This window comes from Ornithorhynchus anatinus, chromosome 5 (genome assembly GCF_004115215.2).
Source record: "Ornithorhynchus anatinus isolate Pmale09 chromosome 5, mOrnAna1.pri.v4, whole genome shotgun sequence".
NCBI lineage: Eukaryota > Metazoa > Chordata > Mammalia > Monotremata > Ornithorhynchidae > Ornithorhynchus > Ornithorhynchus anatinus.
Genome location: NC_041732.1, coordinates 47273270 through 47300264, shown reverse-complemented (window position 1 = coordinate 47300264; position 26995 = coordinate 47273270). Strand labels below are relative to the sequence as shown.

General features: G+C 48.4%; 1 protein-coding gene across 8 annotated transcripts in view; it reads right to left on the bottom strand.

Annotated features, from left to right (window-relative positions):
* CELF6 (CUGBP Elav-like family member 6) overlaps positions 1–26995 on the bottom strand; it is a 183010-nt gene that overhangs the window by 15338 nt on the left and 140677 nt on the right. For 4 of the 8 annotated variants that reach the window (XR_005660013.1, XM_029065913.2, XM_001508564.3 and 1 more), the window contains 8 exons: positions 14571–14699; positions 13966–14045; positions 12334–12477; positions 8617–8761; positions 7782–7931; positions 5712–5774; positions 4224–4304; positions 2386–2529 (listed from right to left, as the gene is read on the bottom strand). Coding sequence is in view for 7 of the 8 variants with exons in the window: in XM_029065913.2 (XP_028921746.1) it covers positions 2386–2529; positions 4224–4304; positions 5712–5774; positions 7782–7931; positions 8617–8761; positions 12334–12477; positions 13966–14045; positions 14571–14699 (936 nt within the window). In the remaining variant the exon portion in view is untranslated. Of the gene's footprint in view, positions 1–1035; positions 1350–2385; positions 2530–4223; positions 4305–5711; positions 5775–7781; positions 7932–8616; positions 8762–12333; positions 12478–13965; positions 14046–14570; positions 14700–26995 lie in introns of those variants that run through there. The other 4 variants (XM_029065908.2, XM_007670251.3, XM_007670252.3 and 1 more) reach the window with 4 other exon arrangements.

The window sequence follows — 26995 nt, the reverse complement described above, 5'->3', positions numbered from 1 at the left end:
ACCTGCTAATCTTGTATCTCCCCCAGTGCTTGGCACAGTGTAAGTGCTTAACAAATACTGTCATTATTATTATTGTTATTATTATTATTAATCGGGTTGGACCACTGGGTCCCACATGGGGCTTCCAGTTTGAATTCCTGTTTTACAGATGAGACAACTGAGGCATAGAGAAGTTAAGTGACTTGCCCAAAGTCACACTGCAAACAAGTGGCAAAACAGGATTAGAACCCAGGTCTTTTTGACTTTCAGGCTCATACTCTATCCACTAGGTCAAGCTGCTGTCCAATTCATTCAAGAGTTAAATCATATATCCACCAGATTTTTGCCAGTTGTAAGATACATTCTTTATAATAGAATTATTATATGGCAGGTTGATTCATATGGCTAAAGACTAGTTTTTATAATATTAATAATATTGATCATTTTTCCATGAGTCTTTAGATATAAATCACTATTTTTAATTTATGGATACACAGAAACCATGAAATCCCATGATATCCCCCTCTAGATTGTTCTCTCCCTCTATATTGTAAGCTCATGTGGGCAGGGAATGTGTCTGTTATACTGTTAGTTTGTCCTCTCTCAAGTGCTTAGTACAGTGCTCTGCATACAGTAAGTGCTCAATAAATACAACTGATTGATTAAAAACCTACAAAGTAAAGTCTGTTTTCCTCTTTCCTTTCAACCAACCAAGGTAACCAACATTGTCCTTGTCCTCATCATTATCAATGGTAATTATTGAGCACTTATTGTGTGCAGAGCACTGTACTAAACACTTGAGAGAGTACAATAAAATGAGCACAGAACTAAGGGCTCCAGAGACTATGATTGGGTATGATTGAGGGATTGTGTCCCAACTTTCATTTTCAACTTTCCTAATGGAAAGTTAGCTTAATGAAAGAATGAAAGAGCTTTCCTCAGGAGGACATCTGGATTCTAGAAAAATCGGTGTCATGGGCAGGCTGGTGAGTTAATCTCTCTGGGCCTCGGTTTTCTTATCAACAAAATAGGATTAATAATCTCTCTACTTCACAAACATCCTGTGGAACATAATTAAGCCAATTTTCCATATTTATTGGTATTTGGGAAGCATTTTCAACACCAATTTTTGGATACTAGCTCATAAACATGGGGAATAAGTGGGAAAATGGAAGCTATTACAGTATTAAAGTTAGAGTTTGGCTCCTATAGTAAATTGCCCTTTGAGTTTCTTGGAAGGCAGATGCTAGGTGAGTTGCAGCTGTTATTAATTTCTCACTGACTAGTTGACAGAGGGTCCATGAGGTGCCGGGTTGTGACTTGGCCAGCCGAGAGAAAGGTCTGAATGAAAGTGATGGCGGAAAACAGACCTAATGAGGAATAATAAAAATAATACGATGAGCAGCAATTTGCACAAGCATTTTGGCTGGCATGTGAAAATTGGAACACTGAGTTGGCAAAGAAGTATTTAGTCAAGGCTTTGAAACATAGGTGTAAATGGCAAGGAAGCATTTTGAAGTGTAGGGTGTGAGTGCACATTTTTCTCCCGATCATGCCTATTTGGAAAAATGGAAAAATGTCTCCAAGTCCATTTAGCAAATGATTTTCAAAAACAGGGTGAGTCTATCAGAGAACAAGCACAAGACTTTGCAAAACCGCCTAGTGGGAAAGAGCTTAGGGCTGAGGATCAGGAGACCTGCGTTCTAGTCAGCAGTATTATTTACTGTTTACTGTGTGCAGAGCACTGTACTAAGCGCTTGGGAGAGTACAATTTAGCAATAAACAGACACATTATGCCACTTGCCCGTGAGCTCTTGGGCATGTCATTTTACCTCTGTAAACTGGGGATTAGACCCCGGATTTTCCTCTTTGATTAGGAGCTCCAGGTAGGGGCAGATCAGACCATGTCTGATCTAATTATCCTATTATTTACCCCAGTGCTTGGCATAAAGTTGGAAACATAGTAAGGCCTTAATCAATACAATAATTATTATCGTTGGTAGTCAATAAAGGTTGGATGATGTTAATGTTATTAGTGACAAGAAGAATAGCAATGATACGTTCATGCATATGATGAAGTCTACCTGGGGTGGGGGGTCATCACTGGTTGGGACCCCTGGCTCTCTCTGGCAACCTCACCCAGGGTGACAAGCACCCACACTTAGGAGAAGCAGGAACCACTCAAACATTTAATTTGTTTAGAATCGGCCTCGAGGGAAGGTCTGAGAGGAGTGGTTTCAGGCCACGAAATGCTCAGCCCTGGAGGCACCTGTGTGAAATGGGAATCCAAGTTACCTTATAGTGGGCTCGCCTTTCACTCCCCCAAATCAAAATGGTGGATGGGGTGGAGCTGAGGGCGAGGGTGAGTTCTTCCAGGGAAGAGTGGGGAGTCCCATGGTGACTTACCAAAGCATTTACTCTGGTTGGTGGCACGATCAACAAAGACTTTGGCAGAGATGACATTGCCAAACGGCAAGAACATCTGCATGAGCTCGGCATCTCCGAACTCCTGGGGCAGGTGATAAATAAACAGGTTACAGCCTTCGGGACCTGAGGCGACACACAGGCACACACAGAGGGACAGCCATGGATTAGCTGAAGGTCCCACAGGCCCCACGGCGGGGTGGATACCTCACCATCTTAACTCTGCTACTCCACCTGGAGACTGGATAGGAACCCTCTGCCTCCAGCGCTCCCTCGTTGCACCCCTCCCCTAGGCTATTGGCCCAGACTTTGACCCCTTGGTGCCCGTTGCAATTTGTCCCTCTCCCCAGCTTCAGTTTGGGGGACCTGCTACGAATAGTGCGCTCGCCAGCTGCGGAGGAGCGGCTCCCCTGCCCCCCGTTCCCACACTGCCGTTTCACGGTCCGAGGGCTCGGAAGCCTGGGGGAAGCAGGACCGTCCCAGCCTTCCTGCCATGCCCCGACCCAGTGCCCCACCTCTTCCTGTCCCTCAACGTGGCTTAAAAATCTGCTGCCTATGTCCTGGGCATAGTGGGGGCCCGGGGTATTGGATTTGGAATTCACCCTGATAAGTGCACGGATGCCCACATTTGACATTCTCTTACATGCTCGACATTCCTGAATTCAACAGGCAACTTTAAGCAAACAGCATGCGAACAGAGACATCCCGGGATTAACCGAAAACATTCTCATTACAATCCACCTACCAGGCACTCACCCGCCTGCTCAGCCCTTCTGCTTCCACGCCTCAGAGGGCTGGACGTTACCCCTTGTCCACCTGCCCACCGGCTCTTCCGCTCATCCGCTTCATTGGACCGCTCTTTCTCTCTTCCCCACTGGCCCTACAACCCTCTCCGCTCCTCTTCTGACCATCCATTGTCCATTTTCTTCATTTCCCTTTTTCCCTTCAAATCCATTCCCATAGCAACCATTTGTCTATCACTCCACTGTTTCTGGCATCATCTGTCTTCCCACCCACTATCCTCTTTCCACTCGCCTTTCCTTCTCCATAACCACTTTCCCATTTCTGTCCATTGAAACCCTTATCTGACCATGGATCATCTGGTCAGCCAATTACCTCCCTCTTCCTCCATCCATCACTCAAGCCATCATTCTTGCCTTCCTTCTCCCCCCACTAAATCACCTATCCATCTTGCTGTCCAACCCTCCATCCTGGGAACCAGATACTGACAGGTAGCACATGAATAAACAATGGCACCAGTAATTCTTTTTGCCCTTGGGGTCAGGCTGTAGTGTCTTGGGCAACCTGTCTATGACGATCTTTCACACGTACGTTATTGTTCTTTGACTACAGAGGCGAGTGCTCTCTCTGTCTCTCAATTTCTCTCCCTTTTCACTCTCTCATTTATCTCTTGTTATCTCTGTGCATCTCTTTTTTTCCCCTACCCCTGGCCCCACTCATCCATTATACAGGTTCTCTGGGTAATTCTGTTCAGAGTAACCAACGAGTTCAATTCTCTCAACCTGGAATGGATCCATTTGAGACTAGGGTCTTTCAGAACAGTCTGGAAGGAGAACCAACTCGCCTTCGATCAGCCCCAGCCAAAATCATATAGAACACTTCTCTATCGACTCTATCTGTTCTAGCTCTGCAGATCTTTGGGCCCCTAGAAGGGCCTACATCCCCTCGCAGATCCATTAGGGCCTGAACATATCTGCTTCAGAGTTGGCCCAACTGCTGTCTCTCAGTTACCCTGCTGAGGTACAGAACGACATTGCTCTCTCCTCAGAACCCACACCACCTGCCACCATCTTGCTTACCTTCTCTCTGCTGCTGTGGAATGATGGGGGCTTGCTGGGGAAAGGCTTGGCTGATTGGTGCATAGGCGGCTGGGTATGCTGCTGGAACACAAAGAGGGAAATGATCAGGGCTGCGGGGCAGGGCTAGGCCAGGGCTTTGAATAGTGAACTCCACACCAAGCAGAATCCACAGGCAACTTTTCCCTCAGCCCCTCTCTCCTTCCCCAAGTCCCGAATATTGCCCGAAACTCCCTCCTTCCTGATCCTTCTTGCCTCAACTCAGTCCTTCTTTCTTTAGCCCATGAAATCCTCTCTTCTCCCTGGAGAAGGAGGGCCTCGTTCTCTGGTGTCCACAGACCAAGAGTTGGGGAGCGAGGGCCGAAGAGAGCTTATAGCTCCGGCTTTGAAGGCTGCTGGGAAGGAGGAGACCTCTGGCTCATTCCCTAACCCCCCAGAGGAAATTCATTTTCTGACCCAAATCTGCAGGCAGCCAACACTCTTTTAGGTAATAAGCTAAGGAAGGACTGTCTCTACTGGCTTCAAGAATCTGAGGCAATGCGTGGCTAGTCCCAGCCTCCAGAGCCAGCCCGAGGAGCCCTCATATCATCAAGTGCAGATTAGCAGACTGTATTTAGGCTTCTCTAGTTTCCAGCTTGATCCCCACTGGCCAGAATGGAGGTCTTCAGGACATTTCCTCCAGGTGTTACAGGGAGAGGAGCAGCAAAGAGCCAATAAGGTGACACCTGCTGATCATTTGGTCTAGTAGGCCAATCAGAAGGCTAATCAGCAGGCCATGAAGATGTCATCTTGTGAAAAACAGCTTTCTGCCAGACTTCCAAGAGGGCCAGCAAATCTTCCTACCACTAGCCAACAAGGCAAGATGGTCAACACGATTTTGTCAAATTGATCTTGTCTTAGCTCCAGTTAGGCTGGACTATTCAGGGAGGAGCTCAAACTAGATTGGACCTCCGAAGAAACATCTTTCTTCCCCATCTCTGACCCCAAATTTTGTATTTATTCCTCTGGCCAACCCTGGTTTACGGTAGAAAAGTAGGACGTTCTCTGGCCAAAGTGCCTTCTGAGTTTACTGCGATCCCATTTATCTCTTGGACAAAAAGGTGAAAAGCATGGTAGTGAGCTAAGGGATGATAGGCATTTGGGAGGCATGAGGAAGTTGGTTTAAGAATTTTATAGCTCTCTCTGCCCTTACTGGCTCCGACTGATGCCAGAGAGTCACAGAATCCCATTTTCTGGTCAAGTCTCCAACTTGGAAGTAGCAGTAGCTGGGCTGGGCCTCTTAGATTCAAATGTCCAAGACTGTCCAGGAGTCAGATAAATGCTGACTATTTCACCTCCCGTGGCATAGCCCTGGATTTCCCAGAACCTTATAAACCATCCCTCCTGCCCCTTCACCCTCCCTTTTCCCCGCCCCCCCACCTTCACACACCGAAAGAGATAGGGCGGAGCAAGCAGGTGAGGGATGGATAATGAAAAGGCAAAGGGTGAGACCTGCATAGTGCTGCATGCCCGCGTAGGCCTGCTGGAGAGGGTCAGCCACACTGGGGCTTTGAGCTGGGAAATCAAAAGGAAGAAGAGGGAGAGAGTAAGCGAGAAGTCCTCAAGAACTGCTGTCATGTGCTTCTGCTGCACTCTCCCAAGCACTGAGGGTGATCCTCGGCAAAAAGTTGGCCCTCAGTAAATGTTACTGAGTAACTGGAGAAGAACCGCCCAGGCAGAAAGGATGTCTCCTTTAAGAATTTTTGACCTGATGTTGTGGCCCTCATTTCCTTAATGCACATCAAAGATCAATAAATCAATTTATAATAATAATAATAAAAAACAGTGGTATTTGTTAAGCACTTACTATGTTCCAGGCACTGTATTGAGCACTGTGATAGACACAGGTGATCAAGTTGGACACAATCCCTGTGCCATAGAGAGTTCACAGTCTTAATCCCCATTTTACAGATGAGGTAACTGAAGCACAGAATTGTGGCTTGCCCAGGATCACATAGCAGATAAGTGGCAGAGTTGGGATTAGAAACCTCGTCTTTCTGACTGCCAGGCCCAATGCTCTATCCACTAGGCCACGCTGCTTCTCTTACTGAGAGTTTACTATGTGCAGAGCACTGTACTAAGTGCTCGGGAGAGTACAACAGAATTAGTGGACACGTTCCCTGCCCATCACGAGCTTACAGTCCATGCTCCAGGAAGAGTCACCGCTGGTCTGGTCCCCAGCTTAGTCTTACCCCGGTTGGAATTTTCAGGGCAATCTACAGGCAGGAGAGGTTTCTGGGACAGGATGATCTTACTGGTTCTATGTCCACCAAGCAGAATGTTCTCTCTGTCCCCACTATCAATCAATCAGTGGCACTTATTGAGCACTCACCATGTGCAGAACACTGTACTAAGTGCTTAGAACAGTGCTTGGCACATAGTAAGCGCTTAACAAATACCAACATTATTAAGTGCTTTGGAAAGTACAGTGCTACAGAATTAGCAGACACGTTTTCTGCCCATAATGGGCTTAGAGTCTAGAGGGGGAACAAGTAAGAATAATTGATGTCTGCCGCCTCCCCCATTAAATTATACAAGCCTCGAAGGCAGGACATGAGTATTTTGCTTCTTGGTCACTCTTCTAACTTCTTAGTACTGTTCTGCACACAGTGGACTCGCAATCCCATTGAGAAATCTAGGGACATCCCCTCCCCGGCCCTAGAGGTTGGGGGCTATATGAAACTGTTTCACCTGGACCAGATGTTATTGGAGGACTAATAATAATTAACAGTTATGGCATTTGTTAAGCACTTACTCCGTGTCAGGCAATGTAATAAGCACTGGGGTAGATATAAGCTAATCAGGTTGGACACAGTCCATGTCCCATGTCGAGCTCATGGACTTTAAACCCCCCATTTTACAGATTGGGTAACTGAGGTGCAGAGAAGTGAATTGACTTGCCCAAGGTCACAAAGCACACAAGCAGCAGAGCCGGGATTAGAATTTATGACCTTTTGAATCCCAGGTCCGTGTTTGGACTCCCATGGGCCCAGGCTTGATTTTCATGCTTTGGTGACACTATAGTCTGTGATCCTTAGCAAACTTTAAGCCCCTCTACCCAAATCTCTACTTGGTATCAATTAATTGTGCTTACTATATGCCAAGCATTGTACTAAGCTCTGGGGTGGATACAAACAATTTGGGTTGGGCACAATCCCTGTCCTGCATGGGGCTCACAGTCTTAATCCCCATTTTACAGATGAGGAAACTGAGGCACAGAGAAGTTAAGTAGCTTGCCCAAGGCCACACAGCAGACAACTGGCAGAGCCGGGCTTAGAACCCGTAACCTTCTGACTCGTAGGCCCATGGTCTATCCCCTACGCCGTGCTGCTTCCGTAGCATTAGTTATTTGAAATTGGATCTCGAGAGCCCCACCCTTCTGCATTCTCTTTCAGCCCTAGGCTGGGGGTCACTTTGGTTTGGGACATTTTTAAGTCAGTGACACTCTCCTGCTCTCCTTCTTCTTCCCCTCCCTAAACAGGAAATGAGGCCCAGGTCTCTGCTCCACTTCGCCTCTCCTACCTGGGTATGGGTGGATGCCGTTGGCATAGATGGTCTCTGATGCTGGTTGCCCATTGGTTTGGGGAGGGAGGGGACTGAATCCATTGACCCCAATGGGCGTGGCTATGCTGGGGACCGTGGCGGTGCTGATTCCTGGAGGTGTGCTTGTACCTGAAGCAGGGAAGAGTGAGGAGAAGAGGAGGTGGGAGAAAGGAGGAAGAGTTATCAGAGAGGCAATGGAAATGGTTGGAGAAAATTGTCCAGTGAAGTGGCCCAGAAAGAGGGGTACGGCTCCTCCTTCGAGAAGTCTGCCAAGCCTCCAGCTCCGGCTTTAGAACAGATGCAAGGATGGACTGAGCAGGGCAGGTAGTGAACGGGACCTTGCCTCTGTGAGGGAGCTGAGCCGGGAAATGCCGAGGAATTTTTGACGGAGATACACAAATTTACTGCCATGGGCCTGTTTCTAAATGGCCAGCCAAGAGGAGTGACTGGCAAGGGAGATGGGACAAAGATCAGAGCCTTCCCCTTCTCACAACCACCCTTATTTCCAGACCTGCCAAGTAATAATAATAAAAATGATGGCATCTGTTAAGCGCTCTGTGTCAAGTACTGTTGTAAGCGCTGCGGTAGCTAATCAAGTTGGACACCGTCCACGTCCCACATGGGGCTCACAGTCCTAATCCCCATTTTAGAGATGAGATAAGTGAGGTGCAGTGAGATTAAGTGACTTGCCGTAAATTGCACAGTTTACAAGAGGCGGAGAGGGGATTAGAACCCTGGTCCTTCTGACTCCCAGGCCCATGCTCTATCCACTGTAGAAGTAGTGGGGAGGGGGGCGGGGGCTGGCGACTGTTACCTGATGAGGGCGTCATGGGTGCGGCCACTAGGCCGCTGACATTAAAGGCCGCCATCTGCTGCATTTGAGCAGCGGCGATGGCCGCCATGGGGTTCAGGCAGGTCCCTTGTGCTGCAGCCATCAGAGCTGCCTGCTGCTGCAGTATCTTAAAGAAAGAAAGAAGGAGGGACAGAGAGAAAAAGAAAGGGTGGTCCTCGTGAAGAATGGGGGGAGAAGAAGAGGGGAGACAGGTAAGAGAGGAATAACAGGAAAGAGGAAAAAGACAATGGAAGAAAAGGAAGGAAAGGGGAGAAAGAAAGAAAGAGAGAGGGAGGGAAGAAGAGAGAGATAGGAAGAGGGAGAAAAAATAAGTTAGCTTCTCAAGTTAATGCCTATTTCCCACCTCATTATTATTATCATTAATAATAGCAATAAATTGTGATATTTGTTAAGTGCTTACTATGTGTCAAGCATTGTACTGAGCACTTGGGCTTAGTGCAAGATAATCAGGTCCCGCATGGGGCTCACAGTCTAAGGAGATGGGAGAACAGGTGTTGAATCCCTATTTTGCAGATGAGGGAACTGAAGCACAGAGAAGTGAATTGACTTGCCCAGGGTCGTATTGCAAACAGGTGGTAGAGCTGGGACTAGAACCCAGGTCCTCTGACTCCCAGGCCGATGCTCTTTCCATTAGGCCACACTGCTTTCCAGTAAATAATTTCTTTCAGTCAGATTCCTATGTGCCAACCAGGGCTCCTCCCCGGACATCAGGACATTAACACACAATCATCGTTTGTTCTACAAAGGCCTGAAATCTTATTTACCTTCTCAGCATGCAATTATGTAACAACTCTAATGATCCCTGAGGTCAATAGAGGAAGAGAAGGAAGAACTCTAATAATTATATTACTTGTTAAGCACTTCACTATATGCCAAACACTGTACTTAATGTCGAGATGGATACAATATAATCATGTTAGACACAATTTTTGTCCTACATGGAGTTCATAGTCTAAGGGGGAGGGAAAACAGGTATTTAATTCCTACTATACAGAAGAGGAAACTGAAGCACTGAGAGAGTAAGTCATTTGTCCAAGCGCATGGGGCAGGCAAGTGGCAGAGCTGGGACTAGAACTCAGGTCCCCAGACTCTCTGTCCAGGGCTCTTTCCATTAGGCCACACTACTTCTCGATCCCAATATCATGAGAGCTTGGATCCAAATTCCTCTGCACTATTATTATTTATTATTGCAGCATTTGTTAAATACTATGTTCCAGGCACTGTTCTAAGAGCTGGGGTAGGTACAAGTGGATTAGGTTGGATACTGTCCTTGTCCCACAAGGGGCTCACGATCTAGGAAAAAAGCAGCGTGGCCTAGCAGATAGAGCTCAGGCCTGGGCTCTAGTGCACAATCTAAGTGCCTGGGGACAAAAATTCAAACCAGCATGATCACTGCTGCCCTGGTCTGCCCTTGATCTCTGTGATGGACCCACTGCCCTTGACCAGTCTGCAAATGAAGATCCCCAGCCCGGAGAGGGTCACCTGTGGAGATTGAGGCTCTGGAAGGCAGAGGGGAAGAATTTTACTGGCCTGGGGTCTGAAGGACACTGGGCTAGACTAAAATGAAATCATATTGTATGTAAGAATGAATTCCAACAAAAATAGGAAATAGGCTTTATGCCCCTGCTCTGTGTTTCTTCAGGCTGCTAACAGTTCATAGTCATCTGAGGCCAAGACAGAAATAAATACAAGAAGGGCTCAAGCAGCTATTGCTGGGCTGTTTGGCTTTTTTCTTAAAGTCATCTGAAAAATTGACTAGTTGGTACTTTTCCCTCTGACAAATACCCAAGGCACTGTGCCCTTAAATTGAGTTCACCAATAAGGCTCCCTCCTCAGGGAATGGGAAGCAGGGTAGGGAGCAACTAGGCTTGAGAACCCAGGAGGGATGGTGGACTGGAAGGGGGTGGCTTCAGTGAACGCTGCATTTCCACCTAGGATGACTGTAGGCTGCAGCCAGGAGGAAGAGGAGGCAGGACTGGGCTTCACAGTGGCATCACTATTAGGCAGGGCCTGAGAAGAAAAGGGTTTCCTAGGCTCTGCTGGGGGTAACACAGGACAGGTCAGAACTTGGCCTAGGAAAACGAGGAAGCTTCTGACTGGCCATTCCAGTTTGAAAGACGTTCTGCCATGGCAGCAGCAACTTTGGTCATCCTTTAGCTGCCGGTAGCCGGAGGGGGAAGGTGGAAAGGGATGGGGGAATGTCTATGCCTGTCTACCCCTCACCACTATGTCCCTCTCTCTTTCTGCTCCTGTTGCCTGAAAATGGGCTCTAAGAGGGGGCCAAATAGGCAGAGGGTGAGGGGGCAGAGCGGGTGAAGGTCGAGGAGGAGGGGGCCAGGGAGGTTGGAGCCAACGGGGTGGGGGCTGAGGAGGTGGGGGGGTTGGTAATGGACTAGGGAGGCTGGGCCACAGAGCTCCTCCCCAGCCTGCCCCAATCAGCCAGGCCTAGTCCAGCCAGTGGACCACCCCAGCTGCCGCCTTTCTTTGCACCCAGGCATCCATGGCTGTTCCTCACTCCCGCCTCGTCCCGAGCTAGTTTCTGAGCTAAAGAAGCAAAGTGGCCTGTTCACTCGCTCCCTTCTCCCTTCCCCCCTATCCTCCCTGTGCTGCCCCTGCTGCCAAGGTCAGAGTTGGGGAGGAGAGTTTCAGGGAGTAGGAGGGTGAGAGTCGGGTCTGAGTGGGAGGGATTGTAGGGCCATTGCCTAGCCCTACAGCCGTCATGCAACCGGAACTGCGATCCCGGGCTCCCACCAGGTCATAGGGAAGACTTCTCTGGAGGAGGGGTTGAAGGGGAGAAGGATAATATATAATAGTAATAACAACATTAATAATAATATAATAAATAATTAAGCCTTCTGAAAAGCACATCTCCTAGGTTGTGAGCTCACTGTGGGCAGGAAATGTGTCTGATATTATAGTGTACTTTGCCAAGCGCTTACTACAGTGCTTTGCATACAGTAAGAGCTCAGTAAATACGACTGAATGAATGAATCTCCTTCAAGAGGTTTTCCCCAACTAAGCCTTCATTCCCTCCTCTCTCACTCCTTTCTGTTTCGTCCTTGCACTAGGATTTGTACCCTTTATTCACTCCTTCCTCAGCCCCATAGCATTTACATATATATCTGTAATTTAAAAAATTTATATTAATGTCTGTCTCCCCCTCTAGAGCTCGTTGTAGTCAGGGAAAGTGTCTACCTACCTCATTATACTGTACTCTCCCAACCGCTTAGTTCAGTGCTCTACACATAGTAGTGCTCAATAAGTCCAATTGATGGACTGATTGATAATATTCCCTTTCTGGGGTTTCGGTTCCCTGCTCGATAGGTAGAAGTTGTGGGGCCTGGGGCCTTTGACCTTCTGCCCAGACTGTGACAGCATGACATTAGCTGGGTGCCCAGAGTAACGTGCAAGATGTCATGGGCCTACCAGCTGGAAAATTTTTAAGTTTCATCCCATTCTTAAGCCTGGTTTTGGCCTCAGACCAGGAAGAGCCTCTCTAGGTCCAGAGAGACAACTGAGGTCAATCTGGAGGGAGGCAGCCCAAACTTGCTGATCTCTTGTTGGGAGACTGGGTGGGGAAGAAACCAGGCTTGACTGGGTCTCTAAAGCACCTGGTTCCTGGCTGGGAAGAAGTGGGGCCAAGAAGAAAGACCACAAAGAGGCAGTAACATCTCCTACCGCTTGCGTGTACGCCCCGTAGGCTCCAAACTGGATCGTCATTGGGTTGAAGATGCCCAGCTGCCCCGCCATCTGATGCATTCGCCTCAGAGTTCTCTCTTTGTCTGTGTCTGCAAACTTCACTACGAGGCTGGAGGATGCTCCCTAGGAAAGAGAGAGAGAGAGAGAAACCAGGGAGAAGGAGGCTATGACCCGGGCCAGGCCTCAGCTTCCAGAGGCCTGAGCGTGGAGGTCCCTTGGATTGGAGGAGCAATGGGGAAAACTAGCTTGAATCAGCTCCAGGGGCTTGGAGAGTTCCCTCACCACGTCTGGCTTGCTTAATGAGAAACGTACTGACGCAATGCATTGCTAGTCAAATCTCCGATCGCCTGTCCCCCCTGAAAAGGGAAGTAGCCCCTGGGATGGTTACTCTGAGAGGATGAGAAATCTGGGGAGAAGGAGAGACTTCCCTCTGCCTGGGCTGTTTTAGGAGCAGTCCAGCTGGAAGGCAGGAGCCTGGAAACGGTGACCTCTGGAGGTTCCCGCCACCCTAAAGTTTCTCACCATCCTGCCCATCTGTGGCTCCTAGCTGCGTGGGCCCTCAGCTGCATCCTCAGAGGTGGTCTCCAGCTCTTCTAACTCTCATCACCTGGAATCTTATTTCCTCCAAAGGCCCCAGGTCTGCATCATTCTCCTGGATCCTGGTTACTCCTGCCTTGTCCTGCTCCTCCCCTCATTATTGCAGCATCAGCCCCTCACTCTCGTAGAGGGGAGACCCCGGGGTAACGCGCAGAGCAGCCAGCTGGCTCTTAGCATCTGCCTTAGGGGAAAGACCATGGGACTGGGAGTAAGAAGACCTGGGTTCAAACCTCCGACCTGCCACTTGCCGGCCGTGTTACCTTGGGCAAATCACTGGACCTCTCTGGCCTCAGCTTCCCCTTTGACAAAATGGGGATAAAGTAGATTGTGAGCCTCCTGAGGGTCAGGGACTACCCCAGGGCTTGGAGCTTAATAAATGTTATAATCATAGTTTTTTATAGTATCTGTTAAGCGCTTACTTTGTGTCAAGCACTGTTCTAAGCGTTGGCTTAGATACAAGTTAATCAGGCCAGATACAGTCCTTTACCCACATGGGGCTCACAGTCAAGTAGGAGGGAACAAGGAACTGAATCCTCATTTTGCAGTTGAGGAAACTGAGGCACAGAGAAGTTAAGTGACTTACTAAGGTCACACAACAGGCGAGTGGAAGAGCTGAGATTAGAACCCAGGTCCTCTGGCTTCCAGGCATAAGCTCTAGGGGTCTAGGCCACTGGGCCACCTTGCTTCCCATTATTAGTAATAATCCAATTTTGTCACAGGCCTGAAGGATAATCAAGGCACATAACCTCTCTGGGGTTCCTCACATGGTTTCCTCATGTGTAAAATGGAAATAAGATGTGGGACAGGGACCATGTCTGATCTGATTCTCTTTTATCTCCCCTGGTGCTTAGCACCTAGGAAGCACTTTAGAAATACCATAACTAACTAAGAAGAGCAGAGCAGGTCAAGTGAATTTAGGTCTCCTAGCTCTTCCCAGGCTCTTTTCTAGGGAAACCATCACGGAAATTGCAGGAGTTTGGTGAGCTGTTCCAATCGGAATTCCCCAGGACTCACTGGCATAGTCTGGCTGCCGTGCAGGCTGTTGATGGCCGCTTGGGCTTCTGCATGGCTTCCGTACTTTACAAAAGCACAGCCTGGAGGGAGAAAAGGCAGACACTGTATTAGCGCTGGTGGACTGGGAAGCTTGGAGAGTGGGGAAGAGGCAGGTTGTCACCCACACTGTTTGAGTGTCTGGGAGAGCGGGGCCGGGGTGGAGATGGGGAGGGGGCTGTAGCCTTTTCCCGGTGCCAGTTAAGTGGTGCAGGCTACAGGTCCAGGGCTCCGCCCAAAAGGATGGTCAGAGACCACCTAGGGAGGAACTGGGCTCAGAGAATGGAGGCTTGGGGGACTAGGGAGTTTTAGGGGTTGACGGCCACAGTGGAACCGTCTCATTTGGGAAATGTCCCTGGAAACCCAGCTGTTCTTGTGGGACGGCATCATCTCCGGGTTCGGGGGCCACCGCCTCGTAGAGAAGCTTCCCTGCTAGTGGCACAGGATAGCCACCCTGCGTGCTTCTGGGCCAAGGCCTGACCACCCGGGGGGAAGTCCTGTCCTGGGCTCCAGACCCTCAGACTGTCCCTCGCCCTCTGAAACCCACAGGGACCCCCTCCATTTCCCACCTTTGCTGGCTCCATCGGGGCCTCTGAGGATGGTGCATTCTTCGATCTGTCCGAAGGGCTCAAACAGCCGCCTGACGTCATCCTCACTCTGCTGCTTCCCCAACATCCCCACAAAGAGCTTCCTATCTTCTAAAACCAAACCAAACGCCATTAGCAAATCGACAGGGCCGACGGGGGAGGAAGAATGGGGACGGGGTGGTCCCTGAGGACCGAGTGCCCCTTCTGGGTCTACCCTCGTCCTGGGAGAGAGAACTCTGCCTCGCAGTGAGTTGGCCTCTGCCCTACAGAGTCCGCTGCAGCCACAATTTTGCCCGCTCTGGATGGCCACTTTCTTGTCCAGCTCCTTCGTGTATCCCCTTGCCCAGAAGACTGAGGCAAAGACCTCTTTTTCTCCAGAATTTAGGTCACGGGATCAGTGGCCCAATCCTCACCCTTACTCGGGATCCTCAGCACCCAGAGTCCAAACACCAGAATGGGTGATGGGCCAAGATGGAGCCGGAGAAGCCAGGAACCCACCCATCTCTAAAACTCCATAATGCCCACACCCTCCCTTCTGTCAACAGCAAATCCCCTTGCCGAGAAAGAGAAGAAAGATAATACAGGGAGAGGTAGGATGAGTTAGGGGGGGCCAAGATGAGAGATGGAGAAACTATTAAGTAACAACAATTGCATTTTTATGATTGACTATGAGAATAACCCACGGTCTCAGGCCTGGCCCGAGGGACATAAATAACTTAAACACGGTGGAAGTGATGGTAAATAATGAGAATTTCATGATTATTACCCGCATCTGTCTTCAGCGGTGCCACAGCCCGCACTGAGCGCTAATGGCATTTGACAAAGAAAATAAGGTACCTTGTCAGGCCGCGCAGAAAAAATAAATAAATAATGGCAGAAGAGGATTAATGCCTTGTCAGTTAAGGCCCCAGGAAAATTAGTTGAGGGAATAGGGTTCATATATTGTCTAGTTAAACATAAACCATCTCTATAAAAGCCCAGTTTCTATTGAGCTGTAGGACTGTCTGCGGCTTAAATTTCTCTGTCATCCCAGCAGACCTCATTGTGCTCTGGAGCGCTTGGGACCCTTCCCCATCATGGGGACGCTTCTTTCCTCTATTTGCCTTGACTGGTTCCTCTCTTGGCTGCCGAGTTCTTCCCTCTGAAAGCCGAAGGGGACTGAAGGCAGCGCCCAACTTCTACTGCAGCACAGTGCTTCCTGCCTGGTCCCCACCCAGCCGGGCCTTTTCCCTCCTGCTCCTCTCTTTGCTTTCCCCTCATTCTCCTCCCAGGCCTGGGACCTTTCCATTTTTCTCTCTGTCACCCTCTATCCCCATGGAGATATCAGTTTGAGATGGGGAATTGTGGTCTCTGGGGAGCCCAGGTCTCTCCTGGAGCTCTTCCTCCCTGGGAATCTGGCGATGGTTCTCCTGAACCAGAGTATAAAGCTCAAGGAAGAAGAGGGCCAGTAGTGAGACTGAGAAGAGACGTTAATAGGGATGGAGAGAGCTCCTGAGAGAAGGTCTCGTTAGCTTACAGCGAAGCTGTGAGGGAGCCTGGGGTTACCAGGTCTATGTTGGCAATCTGCAAATATAATTCCAGGGGTCAGGGGGAGGCTTATGATCTCAAGAAACAGTCAGTTAAATTCCTTTATGTGGAATCTTCACCCAAGCACAAAAAAGTGGTCAGGTGAGTCAGCATTTTTTAATGGTGTTGGTTAAGTGCTTACTATGTGCCAGGCACTGTATTAAGCACTGAGGTAGATAGAGACTGATCGGATTGGACACAGTCCATGTGCCACATGTGGCTCACAGTCTTCATCCCCATTTTACAGGTGAGAGAACTGAGGCTCAGAGAAGTTAAGTGGCTTGCCCAAGGTCACTCAGCAGACAAGTGGCAGAGCCGCGATAAGAACCCAACGTTTGCACCTCTGGGGACTCCTGGAAATACTAGAACAAACCATTGTAACCTAGAAGAGCCCTCACAATTGGGGAGTAATTATTATGAGGAGAAGAGGCTGACCAAATGCCTTCTGTTTCCAGAGAGCGCTAAGGAGACTTAACTGGCAGCGAGAGTGTTGTTGGCTCTGCAAATGTTGTCCAACAAAGACCTGTCCCAGAAATCTGCAACCTTGCCATTATCCTTGACCCTTTGTTGTCCTTCAGCACTGCCCTGCCGCTAAACCCTGCTGGTTTTTCCTCCCAAACATGTCCTAAATCTGTTCCTTCCTGCAAATAGCCACCACCCTGGTCTAGGTGCTTGTCAGATTCTGGCTAAACTACGGCATCAGCCTCCTCACTGGTCTCCTGCCCCCAGCCTCTCCCTTCTCCACCCCTTATCAATCAATCAACCAATCAATCAATCAGTGGCATTTATTGAGTGCTTAAGGTGTGCAGAACACTACTGTTTGGGAGAGTACCTCACTTTCTTTCCCAGATCATTTTTCTAAAACAGAAATTGGCAACACTTTTTTTTTTCAGAAATGCTAAGTTAAAGAGTCTTTTAAAAGTTGGTGCGCAAAGCTATACAATGTATGCCCTCCTCCTCTGGAACATTATTAAGTAACTTTACACATGGTTCAGTGTAATGACATCATGGCACCGCATCATGTCAAGGAGATGGCAAAGGAAAGGGAAGGAATGAGGGGAAGTGGAGAAAAGAAAGGTGGAGGACAGGAGGAGGGGCTTGGGGAGGAAGTCAGTAACAAACAGCCTGTCTGAAGGTTTCTTTGGGGTGGTGCTGGTGGGAGCTGACCTCCAGAAGGCCACAGCCTGGTTCCTCTCCCCGGGTGCGCTTGCGGATCCGGGGCCTTAATTTTGACTGGGGAATCTTCACCCCATTAGTAGTAATAATAACGGTATTTGTTAAGAACTTAATACATGCTAGGCACTATTCTAAATGCTGCTTTAGTTACAAGATAATCAGGTTGGACAGGGTCCCTATCCCACATAGGGCTCACAGTCTTAATCCCCATTTTACAGATGAGGGAACTGAGGCACAGAAAAGTGAAGTGATTTATCCAAGGTCACACAGAAGACAAGTGGTGGAGCTGGGATTAGAACCCAGGTCCTTCTGACTTCCAGGCCCATGCTCTATTCACTAGGCCATGATGCCCAGAGATGGATTTCCACCTCTCATGTCAGTCAGAGGGTGAATTCCTCCCCTCCCCACAACATATGTTCCTGCTCTCAACAGCTTTTTGGATGGCTCTTGACTCCTGCCCCACTCCCATTCTTGTCTGTAGCCTCACAACTCCCCCTCCCACTTCCAGCTCTGAAAAACTATTGAGCCAGCAGGGAAGGAGGCAGGAGGCAGGTTGTGTTTCAGTCCATGCCTGGACCGAGGGGGTCAATTCCCAAAGGTACTAGAGATATACCCAGAGGTAGAGGCCTTCCCAGACTAAGCCCCCCTTTTCCTCCGCTCCCCTTCCCTTCCACATCACCTCGATTTGCTCCCTTTGCCCTTCTCCCCTCTCCTCACCCCACAGCACTTATGTATATAAGTATGTACCTATAAATGCATTTATTTATATCGATACCTGTTAACTTGTTTTGTTGTCTGTTTCTCCCCTTCTAGACCGTAAGCTCAGAGGGGGGCAGGGATTGTCTCTTTTTACTGCTGAATTGTACTTTCCAAGCACTTGGTACACGGCTCTGCACACCGTAAGCACTCAATAAATATGATTGATTGAATGTGGTGGATTTGGATTACTCTGTTTATCAATACTTTTATGCCTGCCTCTCCCAGTGTAAGCTCCTTGTGATCAGGGAATGCCTGGCTAGAGCACGGCCTGGGAGTCAGAAGCTTGTGCCACCTCTCTGTTGTGTGACTTTGGGCAAGTCATTTCACTTCTCAGAGCCTCAGTAACCTTATTAAGACTGTGAGCTCTGTGTGGGATGGAGACTTTTTCCAACCCAACTTGCTTGCATCCACCTTAGTGCTTAATAAAGGGCCTGGCACATAGTAAACACTTAACAAATACCACAGTTATTATTATAATGATTACTACAACTATTCCACCTGGAGTAGTTTCCAGTACTTTACCAGTCTCCAGTACAGGAGGGACAGTCAAGCAGAGGCCTGTCCATTCCATTCCTAGCTTGGCCAGTGGTTAGCTAGTGGCAGGCAACCTACTACAAGTCAAAACTCACCCGTGCTGGGCGGCACGGGAGAGAGTCGAGGGCGGAGACTCAAGTTTACTGCGTGGAAGGAGGCAGTGGTAAATCACTGCTGTATTTTTACCAAGAAAACTCCATGGATACACAACCAGAACGATTGCAGATGGAGAGCGGGGAGTTCTGGGAGAGATGTGTCCACGGTGCCGCTATGGGTGGGAAACGACGCGACGGTTTAAGACGAGACAAGACAACGTCTGAATTGTATTGTCCGAGGGCTTAGTACAGTGCTCTATACACAGTATGCGCTTAATAAATAGGATTGAATGATTGAATGGATGACTGCTACAACTACAACGTCTCTTAGCATTACTTCTACTTTTTCTTCAGCTATCACTACGACTATGATTAATAAGCTCCGAGGTGGATTTCTAGCCCTTGGCTTCATTCTCCCACACTGCAGGGGTGCTGTGGAGCAGTTCGGAAACACTGCTGACTGCAAACTAAAGCAGCAGACACCCAACGCCTGTCCTATCCCTCTCCCCATCGAGCCCCGTGCAAAACTCGGAGGCCACTGATTCAGAGGGAAGAGCCATACTGGCTCTCCTGGAAGCCCCCTGAACTTTTCACTAAAAAGAAGAATGTGACGGTCTAGAGAGGAGATGCCCGTTGGCGGACTGAAGACAGGAGGTGGTGGAATGGGAATGGAAGAGAATGGAAGGCCTCGAAGGGAGGGGCTGAGGGGGAGGCCGGGAGCCAGCCTGGAAAAGCTGGATCTCCGCCTCGACAAAGCAGGTGTGCAACAGTGCGGCGGAGGCCCTTGTTCAGACGCTCGCTCCTATTGATTTTTAATCCCTCACCAATTATATTCTGTAAGTGGGTAATTTATTTCCTTGCTCCCTCTGGGATATGCAGGAGGGCCTTGCTCACACCAGCTGAGTCGTGTTTAATAACTGCATCTCCCTTGGAATACACAGTTATTTACCCCCGGTATAAAGATTGAATGTGCCGCGTCACTGTGGGTACAGGAGCGAGACGCCCACAGCTACATTTCATTTAGCGGTTGATGGCAGCAGAGGGATGACGGGGTCTCGGGGCGAGGAGCCTGTGCCACCGGGGAGTGGGAAGGAGCCGGGAGGGGGGACCGGAATCTGGGGGACTGATCTCAGAGTCTCATCCGGTGCTTCTTTTGGGAGTAGCTGGAAACCCCAAGCCGGTCACCTCACAGTGGGAGACACCAGAAAGTGAATTAGCTTCATGCATTCAGTGATTGGGGTCTACCAATATTGTACTAACTCTATTAAACAGTTAGCACAGTGCTTTGCACACAGTAAGCGCTCAATCAATATAATTGAATTGTACTGTACTCTCCAAAGTGCTCAGTACAGTGCATTGCACACAGAAAGCGCTCAAAAAATACCACTGGTGATTGACTGATTGGCCTGAAATGAAGTGGAAAGAACACAGTTTAAGGGTCGGAGAATCTGTGCCTTAATCCTGGCTCTGCCACTTGTCTGCTGTGTGACCTTGGGTAAATCACCTCACTTCTCTGTGACTCAGAGAAGTGAATCCGTAAAATAGGATTGTGAGTCCCGTGTACAACACGGTCTGTGTCCAACCTGACAAGCTTGTATCTACCCCAGTGCTTAGTACAGTTCTTGGCACATACTAAGCGCTTTACAAATATTATTAAAACAAAAGAAAAAACAGTTTGAACACCCCTCCCCGCCACTCCCAGGGAAGTGGGCACTCAGGTAAGCCAATGGTCCCCTGGTTCAGGAGAAGGGGGCAACCTCCCTTTCCCCTAAATCACATTCTGTATTCCATCTGTCAGTGGTATTTACTGAGTGCTTATTCTGTGCAGAACACTGTACTATGGACTCGGGAGGGTATAATACAACATTCTTGGTAGACACACCGCCTCCCCACACGGAGCTTACAGTCTAGATGGGGAGACTATCATTAAAATAAATTACAGGCATTTTCCTGACATTTGCAGAGTAATAATGATAAAAACAAGCATGGTATTTGGCAAGCACTTTTTTAGGGCCAGTTACAGTAGTAAGTCCTGGGAAGATGCAATATAAGCAGATGGGACACAGTTCTGGCCCTGCATGGGGCTCAATTTAATGGGGACTAATGGAGTCTAATCTCCATTTTTCAGATGAGAAAACTGAGGCACAGACAAGTTAATTGACTTGCCCGTGGTCATACTGCAGGCAAGTGGTGAAGCTGGGACTAAAACCGAGATGTCCTGACACCCGGGCTCTTGGTCTTTCCGCTAGGCCACAATGCTTTTCATCTCTTTAAATCACCACTGGGGTTGTTGGAACTGCGGTCTGATGACTGTGTCTAGGTTTCCCCTCACAGCCGAAGCAGGACAGACTGGCCCTCCCATGGCTAATTCTCATTTTCAGTGGCTGTTGGTCAGCCCCTCCCTGTGAATCAGCCTCTCCCCAGCTAGTGTTGCCAAAGGTCTTTAGGTCTCCAGCTTCATTTGTTACATAAAAGTGCGCACACACACACACACACACACACCCCACCCCCCTTTCCAAGCTCCTTCAATGCTCTTTCTCATTTGTTTCTTTTTAAATGGTATTTAAGTATTCCCTTGGTGCCAGGCACTGTACTAAACGCCATGGGAGATACAAGCTAGTCACGTTGAGCACAGTCCATGTCCCAAGTGGGTCTCACAGTACTAATCCCCATTTTACAGATGGGGTAAGTGAGGCACAGAGAAGTTGTGACTTGCCCAAGGACAAACAGCAGACGAGTGGTGGAGCTGGGATTAGGACCCAAGTTCTTTTGACTCTCAGGCCCGTGCTCTATCCACCACATCATGCTGCTTCTCTTTTCTCATGCCCTCCGAGAAGGATTTCTTTAGCCTCACAGTATTCTCAGGCTCCCCCTTTCGTCGTCTTTTCACAAATATCTGCACCCCTCAGCACATGGTTTATATCTCATTGGGTGAAATATAAGAAGGCTGTGGAAGATGAAAAAGCCTTATAAAGCTTGTTTCATTCCAAGTTTAGCCTTATAAGTTCAAGTTTTAGCATTACAAAGTTAAGTTGTACAACATTTGTTTCTCTGGCACTTATTTATCACATATTAGTGGTCAATCACACCTCACATGGACCCAAGTGGCAACAACTTGAAATCATTTTCTAGTAAGCAATGAATTTTAAATAAATGCAGTGTTTGGTCAATCTGGCTTCCCTAGTCTGCAGCTTCCTGTGGGGTCTTTCCTTCCAAATACCATCCTCAGCTTGGCCTGCTTGGCCTTCCAAGTAGACAAGTGTCCCCAACACCAGAGAGTGCAGCCCCCAACACCAGCCTTATCTTTAGAGAGGTCTGGGGCTCAGGCTTCAGTTTTTCTTCCAGTGCTTCCTTTAAAAATGAGTCCTCTAGGTTAACATCATTTTCCCGCTTTCTGGCCCAGGAGGGCCTAGGTGAGAAAACTCTATTATTCCAGCACCCTTCCATCAAGCTGGATACAGCTCAGGCCTCAGCATACCCAAGGAACGTAAGCCATCTTCTGCCCCTGGGGGCCAACTGGGATTGTCCAAGTTTCTGAGTGTTATATTGTTTTGGGGGCCAACTGGGTTTGTCCAAATTTCCGAGTGAGTGTTACATTGTTTTGGAATTTAAAAAGGGGCAAAAGAAAAAGCAATTGCAAAGGGATTGCTATGAGGTCTTTCTCCCCAGTCTTCATCTTTCTCTTCCTGTTCTGGCTTGTTCTCTCTCGCCGACCCCACTTTCTTCCTTAACTTTTTTTTTAATAGTATTTGTTAAGTGCTTACTTTGTGCCAGGCACTGTACTAAATGCTGGGATAGATACAAGCTAATCAGGTTAGACACAGTCCATGTCCTATATGGGGCTTACAACATTAATCCACATTTTACAGATGAGGTGTCTGAGGCATAGAGAAGTTAAATGACTTGTCCAAGGTCACACAGGAGAAAAGTGCCAGAGTCGGGTTTAGAAGCCAGATTCTTCTGGCTCCCAGGCCCGTGCTCTAGCCGATAGAGCCATGCACTGCTTCTCCATATGGTAGCTTGGGACTCTCTTCACCTGACTCCTCCAGGAAGCTTGTCTCCTTCCACTACCTGTCTTGATTGGAAACTGGGCTTCAGGTTATAAATAGTTAATGTTCTCCTCCCATCATCTTACTGATCATGTCTGCCCTGTTAACTGCGGGACAAAGCTTCACTTTTAGGGGGTATAAGATGATTTGGATGTAGTAACAGGTAGCCTATAGCCCAAATCGGGGAAAAATCTGGTTCATTAGGAAGATAGGTCTCCACAGCAATTCATTTTTGTTGGTGTTATCAAACATTGAAAAGAGCAGTATAAAAGGTGGCAAAAAGTAGGACCCAAAAAGCTAAAGAATGCAAAGGAATAATTGATAGAAGCAACCGTGACACTCGACTATGAGCTCCATGTGAGATAGGAGCTGTGTCCAACCTGGTTATCTTGTTGCAACTCTAGCACTTAGTACAGGGCTTTGCACATAATGAGTGCTTTACAAACACCAATTTTTTTTTAAAAAGGTCTTGGGCAGCATTCCTTCACTCTCTGTGCCTCGGTGTCATTCCCTGTAGTAGTAGTAATAGTAATTTTAAGTGCTTACTGTATCCAAAGCACTGTGAAATGGGGAACACTTTTCTGGAGGTTTATCAATATTTGTATATTGATTCTCTCTCTCCACATCTCAGTGAGGCAGGAGGAGGGAGTGTTATCCCCATTCACAGAGGTACACAAGGAGAGGATCAGCATGATAGTGGAAGATAATGGTGTTGGGAGTCAGGAGATCCAGCTAAGTATAAAATGATCAGATTAGCCCCCGTGGAGCTCACATTCTAAGAGGTAGGGAGAGCAGGGATCTTGTCCCCAGTTTACAGATGAGAAAACTGAGGCCCTGAGAGGTTATGTGACTTGCCCAAGGTCACACAACAGGCCAGAGGTAGAGCTGGGATTAGAACTCATGGTCTAATCCCGTAGCCTTTCCCCTTAACCACAGTGCTCGCCCTCCATAAGTGCCATCATCCCTGGATGTGACATTTGGGGTCATTCCTGGCAATGCCTAGGCCAGTGAGATTCTCTGGAAGGATATGAGCTTGTGACTGTAGCTCCTGTGGGCAGGGAACATGTCTATCGAAACTGTTATATTAGTATGGTGCTCTGCACAAAATAAATGTTCGATTCATACCATTGATTGACTGACTCTGGCAGGGCAGATCTGGGACAGGCCAGTGTTTCCAGATTCAGAGAAAGGAAAAGTAAAGAGCAAAGAAAGAAAAAAAACACACCACAAGGACAGAGGGAAGATGGAAAGGAGAATGGAGTTAAAGAAAAAGAATGCAGGAAGAAAGAAAGAAAGGGAGAAATAGAGTGAGGAAGAGGGGAGAAAGGAGGGAAGGAAGGAGGGAGGGAAGAGAAGCAACTTGACTTGTAGAAGCAGCGTAGCTTAGTGGAAAGAGCCCATGCTTGGGAGTCAGAGGTCGTGAGTTCTAATCCTAACTCTCCCACTTGTCAGCTATGTGACTTTGGGCAAGTCACGTCACTTCTCTGTGCCTGTTACCTCATCTGAAAAATGGGGATTAAGACTATGAGCTTCACGTGGGACAATCCGATAACCTGTATCTCTCCCTGCGCTTAAAACAGCGCTTGGCACATAATAAGCGCTTAACAAATACCATCATCATCATCATCATCAGAAGGAAGGAGGGAGGAAGAAAGGGAGAAAGGAAGAAAGGGAGGGAGGAAGAAAAAGGGGAGAGTGAGGAGAAAGGGAGGGAAGGAGGAAGTAATGGATAAAGGGAGAGAGGTGGGAAGGGAGGGAGGATGGGAGGGAATGGGGAAAGGAAGAGAAAGGAAGGAAGAAGAGGAGTGAGGATAAAGAGTTGGCAGTGCTGGAGCACAGAATTTAGGGACAGGATCAGGTTGGAAAAAGCTTTTCAACGCATGGCCACTAGATGGCGGGGGCGAGCTCCGCTCCCCTGTGCAAAGCCTCCTCTTCGCCATTCATTCATTCATTCATTCATTCATTCATTCATTCATTCATTCATTCATTCATTCATTCATTCCTATTTTCTGAGCGCTTACTGTGTGCAGAGCGCTCTACTAAGCGCTTGGAAAGTACAATGCGGCAACAAATAGAGACAATCCCTACCCGACAACAGGCTCACAGTCTACGGGAAGCAGCATGGCTCTGTGGAAATAGCACGGGCTTGGGAATCAAAGGTTATGGGTTCGAATCCCGGCTATGCCACTTGGCAGCTGTGTGACTGTGGACAAGTCACTTAACTTCTCTGTGCCTCAGTTACCTCATCTGTAAAAATGGGGATTAAGACTGTGAGCTTCACGTGGGACAACCTGATGACCCTGTATCTACTCCAGCGCTTAGAACAGTGCTCTGCACATAGTAAGTGCTTAACAAATACCGACATTATTATTATTATTATTAGAAGCGGGGAGACAGACAAAACAAAACAAAACAAGTAGACAGGCAGCCAGCCCTGGTAAGCTGGGACAGGAAGGAGGCAAGGAGGGAGAGCCGGTCAAAAATGGCTTAGAAGAAAACCCAAAGCTCATCCCACTGGCCAGGCCACCGTCACCCCAGCTCTTACTCCCGAGGGATCAGGTCTGGGAAACAGGGTTGGTGTGTGGATAATCGGGAGCCCCCAGCCAGTCAGTTGGACACCTCCCTCCACTCCCACCAAGGCAGGTAAAGCAGGCCACTCTGGTGGAAGAGCAGTCATTTCCTCAGGGTTAGTCTGTAGAAAATAAAAAAGGGGTCCCAGAAGGAAGCCAGAGCAAAGTGGTAAGATTTTTCCCACCTTGTGGGTAGGGTGTGCCTCTTTATTATTATCATCATTGTCATTCGTATTAACAACAACAATAATAATAATCATACTTAATAAGTGCTAACTGTATGCCAAGCACTGTTTTAAGTGCTAGGGAAGATACAAGTTAATCAGGCTGGACAAAGTTCCTGTCCCATATGGGGCTCACACTCTTAATCCCCATTTTACAGGTGAGGTAACTAAAGTGCAGGAAAGTTCAGTGATTTGACCAAGATCACACAGCATCAAGAGGCAGAGCTGGAATTAGAACCCAGGTCTTTTCGACTCCCAGGCCCGTGTTCTAGTCACTAAGCCAATGAGGCACAGGTCCGAACAGCTAATACAGGACTTTGTGCACAGTGGGGGTACTGTGAGTAACAGTTCATACTAACGATTGCTGGAGGGGAGGTCAGGGACTGAGGTGAGAGCAGGGCCTGGTTGCCTCCCCCTCTTGTGAGTTTGGCTCCTGCTGGGCAAGGAGTAATATTAACGATAATAATGATGGCATTTGTTAAATGCTTACTATGTGCGAAGCACTGTTCTAAGTGCTGGAGGGGATACAAGGTAATCAGGGTGTCCCACGTGGGGCTCACAGTCTTCATCCCCATTTTCCAGATGAGATAACTGAGGCCCAGAGAAGTTAAGTGATTTGCCCAAAGTCACACAGCTGACAAGCTGCAGAGCCAGGATTAGAACGCGTGACCTCTGACTCCCAAGCCCAGGCTCTTTCCACTGAGCCACGCTGAGTAGGCGGGCTGGCCCAAGTTTCAGGGGAGATGGGGAGCCAGGGCCCCTGGGCCTGGGTGGACCAGCACAGCTCTCTGGCCCTTTGGTCACCGGCTCCAGAGTCCTTCAGAAGCTGAGCTGGTCACCCTCAGGCCTAATGCCCTTAGGGTGTTTTGGTCTAAGTCTAGTCACAGCAGCAGAAGCACCAACTCAGCCCAGGGACTAAGAAACAGTGTGACCTAGTGGAAAGAACGTGAGCCTGGGAGTCAGAAGGACCTGGGTTCAGAAGGACCTGCCTGCTGTAGGACTTTCGGCAAGTCATTTCACTCCTCTGGGCCTCAGTTACCTCATCTGTAAAATGAGGGTTAAGAGTGTGAGCCCCATGAGGGACAGGGACTGTGCTCAGCCTGATTGACTTGTATCTACCCCAGTGTTTAGAACAATGCTTGGCACATAATAAGTGCTGAACAAGTACCATTATTGAGAAGCAGCATGTAGTGGATAGAGCCTGGGCCTGGGAGTCAGAAAATTATGAATTCTAATTTCAGCTCCACCACTTGTCTGCTCTGTGACCTTGGGCAGGTCACTTCACTTCTCTGTGCCTCAGTTACCTCATCTGTAAAATGAGAATTAAGACTGCGAGCCCCACATGGGACTAGGACTGTGTCCAACCTGATTTGCTTGTATCCTCCCAGCGTTAGCAGAGTGCCTGGCACATAGTAAGTGCTTAACAAATACCAC